The sequence below is a fragment of the Typopeltis vanoorti genome, chromosome 2, assembly GCF_054136105.1.
Source record: "Typopeltis vanoorti isolate ZY-2024b chromosome 2, IOZ_Tvanoo_1.0, whole genome shotgun sequence".
NCBI lineage: Eukaryota > Metazoa > Arthropoda > Arachnida > Uropygi > Thelyphonidae > Typopeltis > Typopeltis vanoorti.
The window spans coordinates 120,239,745-120,258,078 of record NC_143550.1 but is presented as its reverse complement, the minus strand read 5'-3'; the positions used below and the strand labels follow the sequence as shown (position 1 = coordinate 120,258,078).

General features: G+C 34.0%; 1 protein-coding gene across 1 annotated transcript in view; it reads left to right on the top strand.

Annotated features, from left to right (window-relative positions):
• LOC150109384 (uncharacterized) overlaps positions 1 to 18,334 on the top strand; it is a 60,330-nt gene that overhangs the window by 29,014 nt on the left and 12,982 nt on the right. Inside the window, exon 2 of the mRNA XM_090402277.1 lies at positions 13,716 to 13,934. Within this exon, the coding sequence (XP_090258403.1) occupies positions 13,716 to 13,934 (219 nt within the window). The remainder of the gene's footprint in view (positions 1 to 13,715; positions 13,935 to 18,334) is intronic.

Below are 18,334 nucleotides of genomic sequence, written 5' to 3'. Positions count from 1 at the left end.
AGTCTGTTCTCATACGGAGGTAGGGAGGTAGCAATAGTTTTTTTTTTTTTTTTCGGAAAGTCGGGTTTTTCATCTGCAAAACATAGCCAAGTGGCCAAAGCACATGCAGTTAACAGATATAATGCACAGTCTCATAGCTTCAGTTGTTTCGGTGCTCTTCAAACTAAACCAAAGTAAGCAATGGAATGATCACTGTACATGCATACAATCAGAAGGATCGTACTCTGAAACTGATAAAATGTCATCGCTTCATAAAAACATTTAAGTAGACTGCAATAAACTGTATTATGACTCCAGATAATAATATATTTAAATATTGTTATCTTAAATGATTTAAGTTCAGTTTCACTTTATCTCTTCTTTTCTTGAAAATGTGCTGATGGTATTTGAGAAGAGTGTGTTTACTTAACGTGTATAAAGTTGTCTAAACAAGCAGAATAAATATCATGTGTTCGTAATTAATTTAAGTTTTCGTAGTTTTTTCCTAGTTGGTTAGCTTCCAAAACGGTTGGATACATGATTAGTAGAAAGAGAAACAAATTACCTCCCCTCTTCTTCTTCAGACTTTCAATGATTAAAGCTAACTCCATTCACAGCCTTCCTATTGTAAATTCACTTAAAATATCACGTGTCTTATTTGCTTGGCTCTAATTTATCGTATTGAAAGATATCGAATTTTTGTGTTCCTAAAAGTCTGCTTATTTGTCTGCTTGTGTAATTAAAAAATGGAATCTTCCTTTTTCTTTAGTTTGACACACTTCTTCTAAGACACGTTATATTGATCAAAAATTAGATTACCTGAGTTTTAAAATTTTCAACCCTGTTAAAGATAATGAGAAATGCATTCAAAGGAATGAATTGTTTGAAGAGAGGGTTAAATTGGATATTTAACATCGCAGAATGTATTTTAAAACAGAGATTAGGACGTCAAATGTGCAGCAAAAATTATGAGAGATCGGATTGCTAAAGGGATGCTTTGATTTCAGCGGCAAGACTTGGAACAGGATGATTTACTGTTTACAGTGCTCACCTACAGAGAGAAGTTGCGCAGTTTCGTTGATTCTGTACTCGAGGCAAGACACCTGGGTCCTTAACTCAGAAAGTTTTTTAAGCTGCTCCGTTTTCAAGTGGGATGGTTCTTGAAGAATTGATTATTTTTCTTATTTCATTTCTCAAATTCCAGATGACATACCCAAACCAAATATTTTCTATTAAATTTATTACAGCGCTGCGCTGTGATTTTTTTAAATTATAGTTTGAAAACGGAAAATATATTCCCTTAAGCTTTTTTCTTTTATCAATTGAAAAAAAAAATTTAAAAAAAAATAAAAATGAAAAAGCTCTAAAAATCAACAGTTTAGAATCCACAAAAATAAACTATCCATCGAAGTAAAGATTTTGGCTTAAAAAAAATCAAAAAAGTAAAATGAGAAGGCGTGCAATATTTGGAGATGGTAGGTTGAATGGTTTGCATGATATAAGACAAAACCTGTAACATTAATAATTGGGTCTAAAGTCCAAAACACACTTTCAAACGCATTGTTTACAACATTTTCTTGCCGTTTACTTTGCCCTTGTCCGCTCACAATAATAGTGTATTTTGAAGTCTTTTGAAAACATAAGAATCGTCAAAATACAATTTTAAGCAAGAAATCTGTCGAAAAGTTTAATTCAAAGTATTCAGTTATAAATAACCATATGGAAAATGTACAATTTTCCATGTTGTAGACGATGGCATTAGTAACTAAAGAATTCGGACAAGCTAAATGTAGTATATCTTTGATTTTTAACTAAGAGTATGAATGCCTCACTGTTGCATGAATTTCATAATCCTGTAATAATATTTAAAAAAAACTGAATTCTAATGTTGTTTAAAAGAAAATTAGTTCATGATTTTAATATGCAATTTCGCCTCTGTATTCGTGATTCATATATCATTCTTAATCCTAATTTTTTATGATGATTTGAATTCTTTGTAAATAAGCCTTCCTTCGCCATGTGATTTTATTTAATTCCTTTCTTTTTTCGTCAATATAGAGCTCGACAGTTCAAATCAAATGTAGTAAAAAAATTATAAAAAGTGACAGCTGAAAAAGAATACATTTAAGATAGATATATATATATATATATAGAGAGAGAGAGAGAGAGAGAGAGATTGCATTTTCGAAAATGCTTTTGGCTTGTATCATAAATTATGTAACAGCATCGAAAAACATTGTTCGCTGATGCATTTTACTCTGAACAAAATAAAACAAATAATGTAGATGTTTCTTATTTTTATGGAGTCAGTATTCGAAGTACACAATTTGAAAATGGTGATTTGTAGACATGGAAAACATTACAGCGCATACATAAGCAACGCTTTTTCCTAACGATGAATATATCAGAAAAGAATTTCTTCGTGTCTGCAATATTAAGTACACTATTGCCAACCTGAGGCCTGTTAGGGCTAGCAAACATTACATTTCTAAACCATCTTTTGGTTACCTTTTTATGACCGGGTTGAAGGCCTATTTCTTTACTTGCATTTCAAATGAAACATCAGATTTTTGAAGTTATCGAGACTAGTTGATGTAGAGTGGGAGTCATGCAGAGTTTTAGAAAGCAGAAAATCCAAGTTAGATACTCAAGATGTAGCACGGTTAGGGCTTCAGTTCAAGGAGAACGAAAAGTTGTGTTTCAGCCTGTTACCTGAAATACCCAGAATTCTTTTAGCTATTTCTCATTCAAATGTCTAATTATCGTTATAATATTAATAATGTTTAAATTTCTAATTTCAGATGTATATTACTTGCAAACAAAAAAAAAAATAAAAAACTACGCAGATTGTTGTGAAGACTTGAACGCAAATCTAAGGGTTACTGTAAGGGTTAGCAACATTGTTGCTACGAGGGGAAGGAGAAGTGCTCTATCTGTGCATGAAAATATAAGCCAATAGCCAATATTATTTGCATTGCTTTTATCTCCAATATATAGGTTTTAAGTAGTAGCCATCTTGTAATGTGCTCGCTCGCTCATTAAAAAAAATCTGTAACGTAATCAATATTGTAAAGTATAATTTACAGTGTTTTTTGCATTGAATCTTTAGGGGAAACGAGTTGAAATAATTGCTGGAAATGTTTCTTGATTTGTAAAATGACAGGTATTGTCACGCATATAATAATAAAAAAGCAGTACGTTAATAACAGCAGTAATTAACGTACTGCTGTTAATCTTTTTTTTTTTTTTTCAAAAAAAAAAAAAAAGATTAACAGCAGTACGTGGTAATTACAATTTGCATTGGTCACCTTCAAACTACGAAAAAAATGAAAAAATCTAAGTGCTCAAAAGTTGCTTATAATTTAACTTAAAATCATGTTCAAAAACATTCACGCAACCCGAATACGTTTTGGAAATGAATACAAATGCATTGACAAATAATATCAGACTTTGGAGTTTTCTAGACTTGAAATGTTTCATTCATGCTAGGTGAATGTATTAAAACAAACAGAAAGTATTGTATGCCCACGCTTCATAGAACAGAGTCTGGCAATGTGCCAAGAAGAGTCAATTCATGCTGAGGGAAAGAAAGCAATAAAGGATGTACGAATTGGTCATCAACACGCGAAATTACGTGCTTTATACATTAATTTTTTAACTGTTGTACAAGCAAAATAGTTACCAGTTTAAGAACTAGAATTTTCATAAAAGAAAAGCTAATTTTTCGACGTATCATAAACTCATCCCACGAAACGCATTGATTACCTTATTATCAGGATGGATTCTCCTTTTCTGACATGCGCAGAAGTGTCGAAGGGTCTCGCATCTGTGGGCGTACAGCACGATGGTAAAATCAAATACATCAAGAATTTGCCGCAAGAGGATTTGCCTCTTTTGCGCGTAGCGATAGCGCTATTTGCATGTAGCGGAGATTAGAGTTACTAGCCAAACGAAATAACCTGGAACCGTTGGTAGGACGTTTCTGTTGGCCATTTGTTCAGATTCTTTAAATTTCATTCTTTTGTGTGAACGCGTGGAGCTTGTAGAAGCCGTTGTACAAACCAAACGTACACCTGGCTGTGTCAAAACCTCGAGATAATTTCGAGAACTACGGTAAGAGATTTTAATGCAAATCAGTAGAAGCATCCTCGTGCCGTTTCACTACGTCCACTACGCTTGGTCAAAATAAGTGGGAAAAAACTCTCCTAGCAGCTGCCATACTAAAAACATGTCAGTCCATCTAATATGGCAGCTTATGATACATTTTCATACATTAAAAATAGATTTTATTTTCGGCACCGTTAATAATTTGCCGCCATACCGAATTGCTTACGTTGCCTGTGAATAAATGAGGCACTGCCAAAGAATAAAATATATAAAAAAAAAATTTTAAAAAAATCAAAAGGAATAACCTCGAAACGAATTTCGAAATGTTTCGTTAAAGGCATATTTTTTCTTTTGTTTATTTTATGTTTAGTCATGTGATCAAATAAGAGAAATCTGCAACTTTCTGACAGCTGTTTTATTCTAAACGACGTTCATCGTAAGGAACATAACTTCGACTTAGAACAAAACTCCTCTTTGGCCAAATTTAAGCAGAACACGGCTGTCAAATCGTCTGATCACATGGGAGGACAAAGATGTGTCTGTCGGGGATTCATTTATTTACAAACATACGTCTTTCTTGACTTCCACAAAGCCTCGATTTTCTTCTAAATGTTCATGTTCGAATAAAATATTTTTTCACCTGCTGGTTGCTGAATAAATTTCCCATGAAAGAATAAAAGGCACTGAATTAATTGATTTAAAAAATAATAATAAGGAAGTAAAAAATGAGAATAGAGAGAAAGTATAACGATGAGACGTGATAAACGCATGTTTTTATTCTAATCAAATGTTTCAGTTTTAAACCCATTGCTCTTTAACAGTTTAAAATTTTAAAAAAATCGTGCCAATTCAAAAAAGAATAATTGGAATAAGATAAGATTTGATGGGAGAATTATTTTGTGATTTCAAATTATGGAAGTGCAACGATTATGATATATTATTATTAAAAGAAATTCTGTCGCGAAATTCTGACTTTGGCTTTCGGAAAACGGCAAAAATGTCTTGAGAATCAAATTAATTTTTTTCTGCAGTAAGCAGAAAAAATAAATAAATACACATAAATATGAAGGACACTAATATTTTATTACAATATTAATAAACTTCATAATCGAAACAAGAGAATCAATAACACACAACTTACTTGAAGTGAAAAGAGACGGACGATTTCACAGCTTTTCAGTTTCATGAAAAATCGATTAATAATAATAATAATAATAATGATAATGATACACCAAATCCTAGTTCTGTAAAAGTCTTGAATAAAAATTCTAAATCAAGACTAACTATAGAAATTGAGGGGAGATAGATTCTGTAACACTCAATGAAATATTTACATATCTTTAAAACTAAATTTAGCATTTCATTTTTATTCATAGATACACAACAAAATTTAAGGACACTAAAACGAGCTATAAAACAAATCAAGTACTTTTGTTTAATAAACAGTTTCTAATTAAAGATACAATACAGTAATATAGTAATCTTTCAACAATTTGTCTCCTTGTGTTAATTTCGAGTAATTTATGTTAATAAATAATACAAGAGTGATCACATTAGTTAGTGGACCAGTTATACGCTTATAATAAGAGTCTATTTAAATACACATTGTCTAGGATATTAAATGTAAAATAAAATTGTACGGCTTAATTATCATCATTACCAAATTCTGACATATACCCTTGGGGGGGGGGGGGGTATAGGATCTTATGATAGTACCACACGAAACTTTACATCATTACAACTTCCTATCAACAATTTTCCTCCATATTAGTAAAACTCGGACTCGTGATGAATGGTAAAGCTGGTGAAAGTCTTGATCATTACGCAGAATGAATGCTCGCTGAAATTAACTCATAGTTCTTTTTTGCAATGCCGATGACCTATTATACTGTAGTATATGATCTAACTAGAAAATTAAATTTTCTTTCAAACACTAATGTTGTACTTGTTCTCTCACTTCGGGCACATTAAAAAAAAAAAAAAAATGGATACCATTCGGCGGAAACTTTGCTAAAAGAAGTCCTAAGCGTCGTCTGCTTCCGTCGTTACGACTGCCGCGCCTCCTCGCCACCAGCACACAGTTTAAAGAGAATTCGCAAGTCTTCGTGACAAAAATCCTTACAACTCCCTTTGGGGGAAGCACATCCGTCACAGGATTGTCGATGTTGCATCTAAAAGAAAACTCAGGCGAGTAATTGACTCTGAAATACAAGAAATGAGGTGAGAGCTTTATGGTGCGATGCAGCTCCCACAAACAAACAAAAATAAACAAAAAACTATATAATCATCATTAACTAAACATCAAGAAAATATATAATCATTATTAAGAAACAAGCCAAAACATTAATTAATTATATCAGTTTTTAATCTGGAAAGGGCATCGGCGTTACCATGACGACTACCCTTTCTATATGTAACGGTCATATTATAACGTTGTAGGGCTAAAGCCCATCGGGACAACTTGGCACCATGAGGGGCACTTTTAGTTAGATAGGTCAGAGGGTTATGATCTGAAATTACCTGTATTTCAGCACCAAATACCCATCTGTCAAACTTTTTCAGCGTCTCCAAGACGCAGAAAGCTTCCCTTTCAATGGTTCACCATTTCATTTGACAGGAATTTAGTTTCTTACTGAAGAAAGCAATGGGCAATTCTTTTCCTTGTTCGTTGTTTTGAGCTAAGCATGCGCCAATTGCTGTTGCTGATGCATCCGTATACAACTGGAACGGCTTGTCGAGATCTGGAGTATGCAAAGAAGGCATTTTTATAAGGTCTTCTTTGAGTTTTGTAAAAGCTTCATCAGCATCAGTAGTCCAAGGAATATTGTTTGGGACACTTTTTTTAGTCAGATTTGTCAGTGGTAATACAATTTGGGAGAATCGTGATATGTAGTCACGGTAGTAGCTAGCCAGCCCAAGTAGACTTCTTACTTCCTTCTTTGTCGCTGGTGTCGCTAAATCTTTTATAACCTCGACCTTCTCTGGGTCCAGGGAATGTTGACCGGATCCAATCAAATGACATAGGAACTTCACTTGATTTTTCCCGAATTCGCATTTTTCTAGGTTTACTGTTAAACCCACCTCTCTTAATGTTTTGAAGATTTCATCTATATGGGTGAGATGTTCAGACCATGTTTTAGAAAATATAGCCAAATCGTCGATATAAGATCGGCAGTATGCCTTATGAGGAGCTAGTTCTTTATCCAATGATTTCTGGAATGTACGTCCAGCGTTCTTCATTCCAAACGGTAAGACGTTCCATTGATAGTGACCAGAATGTGTCACGAATGCAGTGAAGGGCTTTGCTTCCTTTTCCATAGGGATTTGCCAATATCCCTTGGTGAGGTCAACTACAGTGATAAATCTTGCTTGTCCTACCTCAAATAATAAATCTCTAGCTATTTTCATTGGATAAGCATCTGGAATAGTAAAACTATTTAGCAATCTAAAGTCAATGCATAGTCTGACACTTCCATTTTTCTTAGCCACACAAACCACGGGATGAGCCCATTCACTGACACTTGGCTCAATGAGACCCATATCTAACAGTTCTTTGACTTGTCGATCTACTTCCTTTTGTAGAGTGATTGGCACTCTATAGGGTTTGAGTCTCTTAGGGGAACAGTTCTCTGTAACTTTGATGGAGTGTCCGTCAACTTTGGCATGACCAGGTTTGGAACTAAAAACATCTGCATATTTCCGGAGGATGTCAAAAAGTTCTTGTTTTTGTTCTCCCGTCAAGAGAGCTTTCATATCCTCAAGGTGTTTCCTAATATCTTCGACTGATTTATTCATCATGTCAGCGGGTGCATAGTGGAGTGTTCCGAAATCTTCATCTAGCTCGAAAACTAGATCGACATGATTAATTCTTTGAATATATGGTCGAAGCTTATTTATGTGGGGCTCCCTGATACTTCCATCCTTCATCTCAACCTTCGTAGAATGTGGTCTAGTAAGTTGGACGACTGTAGCAGGTCCTGTCCAAGTATTTAGAAGCTTATGAGAGGATAAAGGTAACAATACTAAAACCTTTTCATCAACAATGAAGGATTTTTCTTTGGAACGAAGATTATATCTGGAGGAGTATTGTTCTTGAGACCCTTTGGCGTTCTCGGATGCAATTTCATGAGCTTTTCTTAGATTTCCAAGAAGCTCTTGTAAATAATTTTCAATCGAGCGAGAGGCAGTGGTTGGAATGCCTCGTCCACCAGTCCAAATTTCCTTTAACAAAGATAAGGGGCATGTAGGTAATCTTCCATATACCATCTGGAAAGGTGATAACCCAGTAGTGCTATGTGGTACTTCTCGGTATGCGAATAGAAGATAGGGAAGATGTAAATCCCAGTTTCTTCCATGCTCCTGTATATTCTTATTCGTCATCTCTTTTAAAGTTCTGTTCCAACGTTCGACAGCGCCCATACTCTCAGGATGTCCTGGAGTGGAAAAACGTGTAGGTATGTCTAGCAGATCTTCAAAAGCTTGAGTGAATTTAGATGTGAAATTCGTACCTTGGTCGGTACAGACCATTTTAGGAAATCCCGTCTGAGTAAAAATCCTCATCAGAACATTACATGTAGTTTTAGCACTTATTTCCTTGACAGGTATAGCTTCGGCCCATCTAGTGCATAAATCAACAGCACATATTATGAATCGATGTCCTCTTCCCGATGGAGGTTCTAACGGTCCGACACAATCCACACTCCATACCTCAAACGGAGTTTCTGGTCTGACGATAGGTCGTATGGGGATTCTATCTCTATATGTAGCAGTCCTTCTCATTTGACATTCCTTGCAACTTTCGCAATATTTTTTCACATCTTGTTTAATGGTAGGCCAAAAGAATGAGTACTTGATTCGCTGACGGGTTTTCTTTTCGCCGAGATGGCCAGCAAGAGGGATTTCATGTGCCATCTTTAAGACATTTTCTCGTTTCACACACGGTAGCACTACTTGTCTAATATTCTCGCCACAAATATGTTCGTTATGAAGCAGAACCCCATTGTCAAACGCATAGGTATTTTTCTGCCTTTTTGCCCATTCAAAACACCTTCGGAGCGTCTCATCATCCTCTTGAAGTTTGCCGAATTCGAATTTTGTTTTTTCTGGTATACATTCATTTTCTGCACCTGGTGGGGACTCTATCGTACTGACTGCCAATGCTGTACTGGTTATTTTCGAAGGCATGTCTTCGTCTTCATCATCTTCTGACCGTTTATCACTTAAATCTTTTGATTTCAGAACTGGTGTCTCCCAATGATGACTACTCTCATGTAGCTCGACGCTTTCGACCAGTATTTCATAGACAGAGGAGCTCAGTAGCAGATCGGTAACCAGTCTTCTTGAGACGACACATGTGACTGGAACATTACTATGTAAATTATCATCAATTTTCATTTCAAAAATTCTCAAGGGTGTTATTTCATTTTCTCCGAAAGCAGAAGATATTTCTATCTTACTTTCTCCATCATGGGGCGTATCTGCCACTAAATCTTCGCGCACTACCGATATTTGCGCTCCCTTATCTATTATTCCATTTAAAACCCTACTTCCGCATTTGATTTTGACGACCTTCAAATCATCTACGTTTCGACCAATGTCCACTGATTTGGATACTGGAATGGAAATTTTGGCAGTCAACACACCTGATTTATTGTCATCCCCAGTGGTAGACGTTTGAACTAGGTTACTGTGTGCTGTAGCAGGAGTACCTTTTGGCTGGCTATTTTTCATACAAAACTTGGCGATATGACCTTTCTTTCTACAAGTAAAACAAGTTGGTTTGTAGTGAGGCTTGTATGAATCATCAATTCGCCGCGGCTGGTACCATCTCGGTGGACTTTGAGAGGGAGATAACTTATTCTTGAATGTTCGCTCAGCAGGTGGAGTATAAGGTCTAAACTTTTCAGTAACCTTCTCCTTCGGAATAGCTCCAATAGGCTTCCTTGATGTACTACGAACACTGTCGTATTCGTCCAATCTGTCAGCTAACTTGGTTGGAGAAACGAATTTTGCCCTAAGAGATGTATATATTTGGCGATTATGGGACTCATAACTAAATTCAACATATTATTTGTAAACATAGATAAATCTTACAATATTATCAGATAAAAAAAAAAAAAAATTTCACCTATACAATTTACTGCACTTTCAAATACACAAATATATATATATATATATATATATATATATATATATATATAAACTATATATATATATATATATATATATATATATATAAACTATATATATATATATATATATATATATATATAGTTTCGATTTTACACCGCTACTATATAATAACTTAAATCTCGAAACAGAACTATCAAAACAGTATGCAAAAATGAACTATGATAATACTGTCGTGTTCTTTCTCTGGCGAGAAATCACAAGTACTGATTGTTCCAAGATGGAACAAACATGCAAAACAGGACAAATCGGTAAATGCAGAACAAAACAAAATAAATTAAAAATGAAAAAAAAAAACAACTATTCTGATTTATCTGGGACGAAAATATAGCTTGAACACTGGCGTGTTTTTCTTTTATCCAAACTATTGTACTACTGTTCCAGGACGGAACAAAATTTGAATACTGATGTATTCTTTCTCTGGCGAGAAATCAAAACTATTACTGTTCCAGGATGGAACAAACTCCGAACGCCATTTTTTTTTTTTTGTTTTGTATTAAAACAGACTTTTGCCCAAATAATCAAAATAGAACTCTAAAACATGGGAGCATGTATTTACATAACGAATTGCTCTCACCTTGTAGATCCTATCGACTGCGCCAGTAAAACTCGGACTCGTGATGAATGGTAAAGCTGGTGAAAGTCTTGATCATTACGCAGAATGAATGCTCGCTGAAATTAACTCATAGCTCTTTTTTGCAATGCCGATGACCTATTATACTGTAGTATATGATCTAACTAGAAAATTATATTCGCTTTCAAACACTAATGTTGTACTTGTTCTCTCACTTCGGGCACATTTAAAAAAAAAAAATGGATACCACTTCGCGGAAACTTTGCTAAAAGAAGTCCTAAGCGTCGTCTGCTTCCGTTGTTACGACTGCCGCGCCTCCTCGCCATCAGCACACAGTTTAAAGAGAATTCGCAAGTCTTCGTGACAAAAATCCTTACAATATTAATCTGTTATCTGTCAAGATTCCAATATTATCAGATCTTACATTTCTGTCTTCTAAGGTACTTTTTTCTGTATCACTCCACCTACATCTTGGTCTTCCTCTGGGTCTTTTTCTGCCAGGTTGGCAGAAAAAGACCCAGAGAAGTCTTTGTTTATCTAACAAGTGTTCTTTGTTCTTACACATTCCTGAATGCTAACAATGGCGAGTTCTTTCCTATTTCCTAATTTTTAATATGATACTGCCATTGATACCATCTGTTGACTCCGCTAATCTGGCTCAGAACTCTCATATCAGAGGTCTTCAGTCTTTGATCAAGAGTTTTATTTCTAACCCAGCTCTCAGATCCATAAGTTTAAACTAGTTTGAACACCGTCTCGTATACAGCTAATTTAGTGCTTTCACTAATTTCTTTCGTATCCCATATAAATTTATTCAGTTGACTTCCTACTATTCCAGCTTTGTTGATTCTGTTGTCTATTTCCAAATTTAATTTGCCATCTTCACTTAAATTGTGCCTAAATATCTTAACTGTTTTACTTGTTCTATAGGTTCTTCATTCATAATGCAGTTGATGTTTTCCATATTTCTGCTTATTTTCACTATCTTTATCTTTTTAATACTGATTTTCATACCAAATTTATTACAGAAGTTATTCAAAGTTGGTTCAGGGAATGTTGCAGACTTGTCCTGGATTTATTTAGAAGTATAGCATCATCCGTATAAAGCAGAGCTGAGATGAACATCTCCAATTTTGATACCAGGTTTAATACCACTTTCCTTCATAATATGATCCATGTAGATGATGAATAAGATAATTCGCACACCTGATTTTACATTAAACCATCTTCCAGTACTTTCTTCAATTCTAACTGACTTAACTGCTGACTTAAAACTTAAATATAAGCCTAAGTATTGTTTGATATTATAAAAACCCATTGATACCATATAACTATAGCATTTTGAATAGCTTTCCTCTTGGCACCTAATCATATGCCTTTTCCAGATCTACTAACTTAAATACAGATCTTTTGTAATGTTCCCATGATTTCTCAACTTAATTATTACATCTAAAAATTGCACTCGCGTGTCTGCCAGACTGACTTCGGTGTAGCTTAATAGTTGAATAACAACTGGTGTTATATACTTATCAGCTGGACGCTACCAATGAATACAAAACACAGAACAGTGGATGCACATCTGTTTAATACAACACGCTTAATACAAAGTATAAACATTGCTTTTTTTAAGTCCTTTTTACATGATATCGTAAAGCAGGATTCGGGGCGCAGACCACTATCCGATTTGCGCCTTAAAAGAAATTATACGCCAGCTTAAAATAAATTTACGAAACTTTTTCTCTGAGTCTAAATTATTATTTTTATAATAGAAAAATATTTTGGTACGCTATCAACCTTGTCCTAACAACTCCATGAATTAATATTTAAGCAATTAGCAACATTCTGGCTGTGCAGTTGAAAGACCTTATTTCATGTAGAAGCAGAGAAGTTTGCAGAAGCTTCTCAGTCTGAGGATTCTCCCACATCAGAAGAGCCACGGTGTTTTATCACAAAGGAAATGACGCTTTGATTTTATAAGATCGTATCAAAATGATACGATTTTAGATAGATTCCAATGGTAAGTGGATTTTGAAAACTCTAAACAGAGGATTATACGTTAGCCAGTAATTGAGAGATGAAGAGAATGAAAAAGATCACCATTCAGTCATGACTCGATAAGCTTGTCTGGAAGATCGAACCATTCTGACGCAACGTCTTCCATCGACTCGGCTGTTGATGCTGACATTGATAATAAGTATGTAATCATTTTTTTGTTTTATAATAAATATGAGCTATTATTAAACAACGTTCGTATTTTTTCCTAATTGTTCTTCATAACATATTCACTTAATTGAAGTATGAAGCAAGCCTCTGATTTCTCTCACCTCAAGAGAAGGTCTCTCCTCCCCATAATGTAGGGAGGATTGGGTCTACTTCTTCCATGGTGACCCATTCCATCTTGGGAGGTGTATATCTGCATGTAACAGGGAATACGTTAACCACTGGACCAACCGAGCAGGCAATCACTTCGTTACCAAGCAGGAGCGTAACATTGTAAAAACGTAAGATCTAACAGGGTATGATTCAAAAGTCAAGAATGTAGTTTTTGCCTCTTTAATCAAAAATTATACTTCAGTTGTACTCTAGTTGTTTTGTGTTTCAGATTTAGCTATTTTAATGACAAACTTCTATTATATTTTAATAAAATTTAAACATTTCGGGATGACATTCGTACACTTCTGCACCCCATTCGTAATTCTTATTCCCCCATATCAATATTCACGTTTAAGTTACTTTTAGCACAAATCCATAATATAAGAATAGTACGTTTTTTCCAGCTTCTCTGACTTGACATATTTTTGTTTATTCTTAGTGTCCGCTTTAAATTTATAGTACACAGCTTATTGTATTTTTTTTTTTTTTTCAGTTGATGCCAGGAGTATTGGATACCGTTCTCTGGGATTTAACATTTCCCTGCCTTCTGTCGTCATTTTCTCTACTCCAGTTAGCCTTCCTGCAGACAGCTCAAGTAAAGATGGCTCCCTCCAGACTCAGCAGTGAGACTTGCGTGTCTCTTATTGTGACGTCACACTTTGGTATCACAATTGCGGCGGACATAATGTACACCATCAAAAGCACCTTGGGGGTACGAGTTTTGGCATTTTAAACATTTGTTATAAATTTTATGTTATACAGTTGATTATTGTTTTTATTATATTTCAGGTTTGTTTAATTATGGAATTTTATCCAATAGCAAGACCCCAGTAAGTAATCAATTGCAACTGACTGTGGCATTGCATTTTGCTGGAGTGATAACCACAGATCTCATCATGAGCTGCTAAGAAGTATGTGATTATGTTGTTTATCCGGATGGTGCTTACTTTTTTTTTTTTGTATATCGTTTCTTCATTTTTTATTTTACTTTTGACCTCTAATTTAGTAGGTTTAAGTATGTACGACTGTCCAAGAGTTTAAAATTTTACCTTCTTGCAGTAAAAACTCCAAATCACAAAGGCCCGCTTAGTAAACCTTCTCTTAATTGAATTACAATACTACAGTTCATAAATGGAATTGTTACGAATTTTAAAACATATTTCCGCACTTTACAAATTAAGAAAAATTTTGAATTAAATAGTAGCGACAATTATTGATATTATAACCATATTTTCAATAAAGGATAGCTAAAGAATTATATTTGCTAAGCAGTGGCGGCTCGTGGCTTGAAATCGCGGGGGTGCTGCAACTTTCGAAATATACATACACACTGTAAGTACAGCGTATACGTGTTTGGATAAAATATCAAAATCATGGTAAAATTTTTTTTTAAAAATTAAACATGAAAAAATATTGTTTATTATCGATAAACGTATACAGTTTGGTATAATTCAAAATTACTTAAAAATTACTATAACAAATGTTATGTCTTTAATTGCAATGTCCAAATATTTAAAGAGACGGAGTAAACACGATAAGCACTACGAACACTCTACTACTGGCGCAAATTGCATATAAACAACAGTGGAACTGCGCGACGGACAGCGCCGCATTACGCTAATAGCTCGCATCTCACTATGACGTGCATATGCTTGCGCGCGTAGCAAATATGACACTGTGGTAAACACAGTGCTGCTAGCGTCCTCCTAAGTGCTACAAGATGGATTTTTATTATTTTTTTATACAAAATAAGAGAATTGTATAGGATTGTTGATGATAAAATTAAATATTACAAGCAAATATAAATAAATTAATAAATATATTTATATATCGAGAAAAATTGGGGCTGCTGCAGTTCCGTAGTGCCTATGCACGAGCCGCCCCTGTTGCTAAGTATCAAAGCAAGTTTACTGTATCAAGAAACTGTTGTTTCACTTGAATAATGAAGTGAAACTAAATAATGAGCCTTTGTAGCTGACTCATCATTTCTACATTTAGATTTTTGATATATTTTTGGATATTCAAATACAGATAATTTGAGTTATTTCAAATTAACCGTCGAAATAGATTTAGAGCAGATTAGTGACTGATATTATACGTGCTATTATGGCAAATGATAAATGTATTTAAAAAATAAAAACGAATTCAAACAGCAAAATATAAAATTTATTGAAAAAAAAAAAAAACAGCTAGATATGCCATGTGGAACCCTAAAGCAAAAAAAAAAAAAAAAAGAAAGAAAGAAAGAAATTTTACAGTCTCTGAATAAGAAATTAAATCCGCTAATTCCATTTCTTCCCAGAAGGGAGTAGACGATGAATAAAACATCTAAATCGAATGGACACTTCAGACTGCCATAACCATGATAAGATTATTAAGACGAAGATGACATTATTACGCACAGCATTTTTGTACAAAATCAAATCGGATTTTGAAAAATATCGCGATTGTGCATAATAAAGGTGTGCAATTAATTCTTTAACAAACATTAATTTTGCACTACGTGTTTGCAATCATCTCTTTACGACAAAAATTATTACTCTAAACCCACTTCATTTATGTGAATTTTTTTGTATCTTTTCTGAAGTAAACTAATTCTCAAAAATAATTTATTTGAACTTCACCACATTATTTACTTATTGTGTCCTATAATTAGATAAATCCTTCAGTTGAAAATATCTTCTGTACAGGATTATAGAATTTGTAATGGAAAGGTACTCTTGATTTCTCCTGGGTTTTAAACAGAATTCCTTTCTTTTACGTTTTAGCCAAAAATTGATTGTGCAAAGTTTTTCAGACGAATGAAAACGGATCAGTTGAATAAACAAGGCCAAGACCAAATTACTTTGAGTAAAGTTGATATCTAAGAAAACAAAAATCGGGGGAAATCGAACTGAACACGTACCGCTAAAGTCCTCCACTTCTTCTTCCTCCTTTTTATATCGTTTTTCTTTTTTTTTCTTTTTTTTTTCCTGAGATAATCTCAAATTTGGTAACAGTTTTATCACAAATAAAATAATACTAATAGAAATTTCATTAAAGAACAAATCGCAAGTTGAAGAGATCTACTGAATGAGCAATTCAATCTTTCAATAAATAAATGTAGAAAACAAACACCTTCCAGTTTCGATTAGAGGAACATTCTAGGATAAAGCGATTTTGTTTTCCGATCTCGCAAAATAGACACAATGACATCTTTCCAGAAAAATGGAGTGGGTTGTTTTTCATCAGTGAACCACTACAAAAAAACCACAAATATTATATACTTTCAACAAAGAATATTGGAGTGTCTAATTATTTCGTTATTTTATTGTATTATTCAAAAACAAATCAGGATTTGCAAATTAGTGTGTCCCAAAAAATGAAGTTTATTTCTTTTCATCAATCGGAGACTGATCAGTCAAAATTAGTGGTCTGTGAACCTGATTACTGACCACCTGGCAAGTTTTCTTTTTATCTTATTTCCTATCGAATTACAACATTCAGTGCAAACAGCGGAGCTTTAATACAAACTAAACAATAAACGAATATAGAAACTATATGTATGGATAGGAACTGTGTGTTTTCTTATATGTCGTATATTTTTTATTTTTCTACTTTTCCGATTCCGTAATGCTAGACCAATTTCCAGAAGAAAGGCTATTTTAAATTCGGTTCTAGTCGCGGACTAGAGGAACTTTTTCTACGCCTAATTTTTTTAGTTAGTTTTCGAATTAGTCAATGTTTGGTGGAGACAATTAGAGTGTTTTTCCTGTCAGATATTTCAGACAACAGTGCTAGTTATGATTTTTATGATTTATGAATACAAGATGGCAGTACTTGTTTTATTTTCCTAGAACTCTTCAGAATTATCGGTAGCCATCAATTCAACTATCGGTGACGACTAAAGTAGGTGATGGCTACCTGAAAATTTCCAGAAGTTAGATAAGGCCACAAGATTTCTTCTTACTCACTTTGAAGAATAAAAGGCTATAGATTTATTTATTTTGTATTTATTTTTCTTTTAACTTTCCTTTTCTAAATAATTAGTAAGATTTTTGTCTTATCTAAAAACATAATATTCTTTCTCGAATTCATTGCGTGAGATTCCATCTTTGATAGGATAAGGAAACGAAATAATAACGAGTAGTATGCATTTTACTTTTTCCTATAAAAATGAAATATTGTATTATTAAACACAGAACATAGCAAGAAATTTAATTTACAAAAAAATCCTTACTGCTCATACCTGAACAACAACACTCGATGGTACTCAAGGATGATCCGATTATAAAGAAGATATTACTAGCCTTAATTTGGAACTTCTGATCAGAATAAGACAGCAAATAGTGCCACCAAGCTGATAAACAAGAGAGGGAGGATCGTGTTTATGACCTGTGGAATTTATTTTCCCACAAAATGAAAAATCGATAAGCGAAATTATCAGATAAACTGATACGAATGTAAGTTCAAATTGCAGACGTTGTAATAGCTGCAGTCAACGAACTTGATCTCCATATAATAATTAATTATCTTGATATGATGAACTATAACTACCGTAACGAAATATTTCTGTTTTATATTATAAGTTTAGGTCTCTAAAGACGTTTTATGAACTGGATATTGGCCATGTGAAGTTATGGTCAAAGCAATCAAGGCTATGAAATCAACATATTATGTCTATTAAGTATATGATGATAAATCCCAGTTTCTGGGAACCCAAACGTTTCCCACTTTCGTCTGAGATCAACTAATTCACCTTCAGCTGGAAATCTCTGATAAAAATAGATGGGATTCCAACTCAGGTATTTCTAACCATAGAGCATCGTCAATACTGACTGTGCTAAGGAGTATCTATGGATATCTAGATAATAATTTTAATTTTTTTTTTGGTAGTTAAATGTAATATTTTATATTCTGAGTTTTAAAGTATATGAAAGAAGCACCAAATGTAGTTTTTATGCTTTTCCAGTGATAAACGTTTTAATGCTGTAGCTCATCTACATTTTTAAACCAAGAAAGCGCAACGTAAATGACCTTAAGGCTTGCCGAGGAGTACCTTGCTTATCATGCTGTCCAACATAACGACCAGTTTTGATTGATGGATGGTAATCAGGAAGTGGTGTTAGAAAA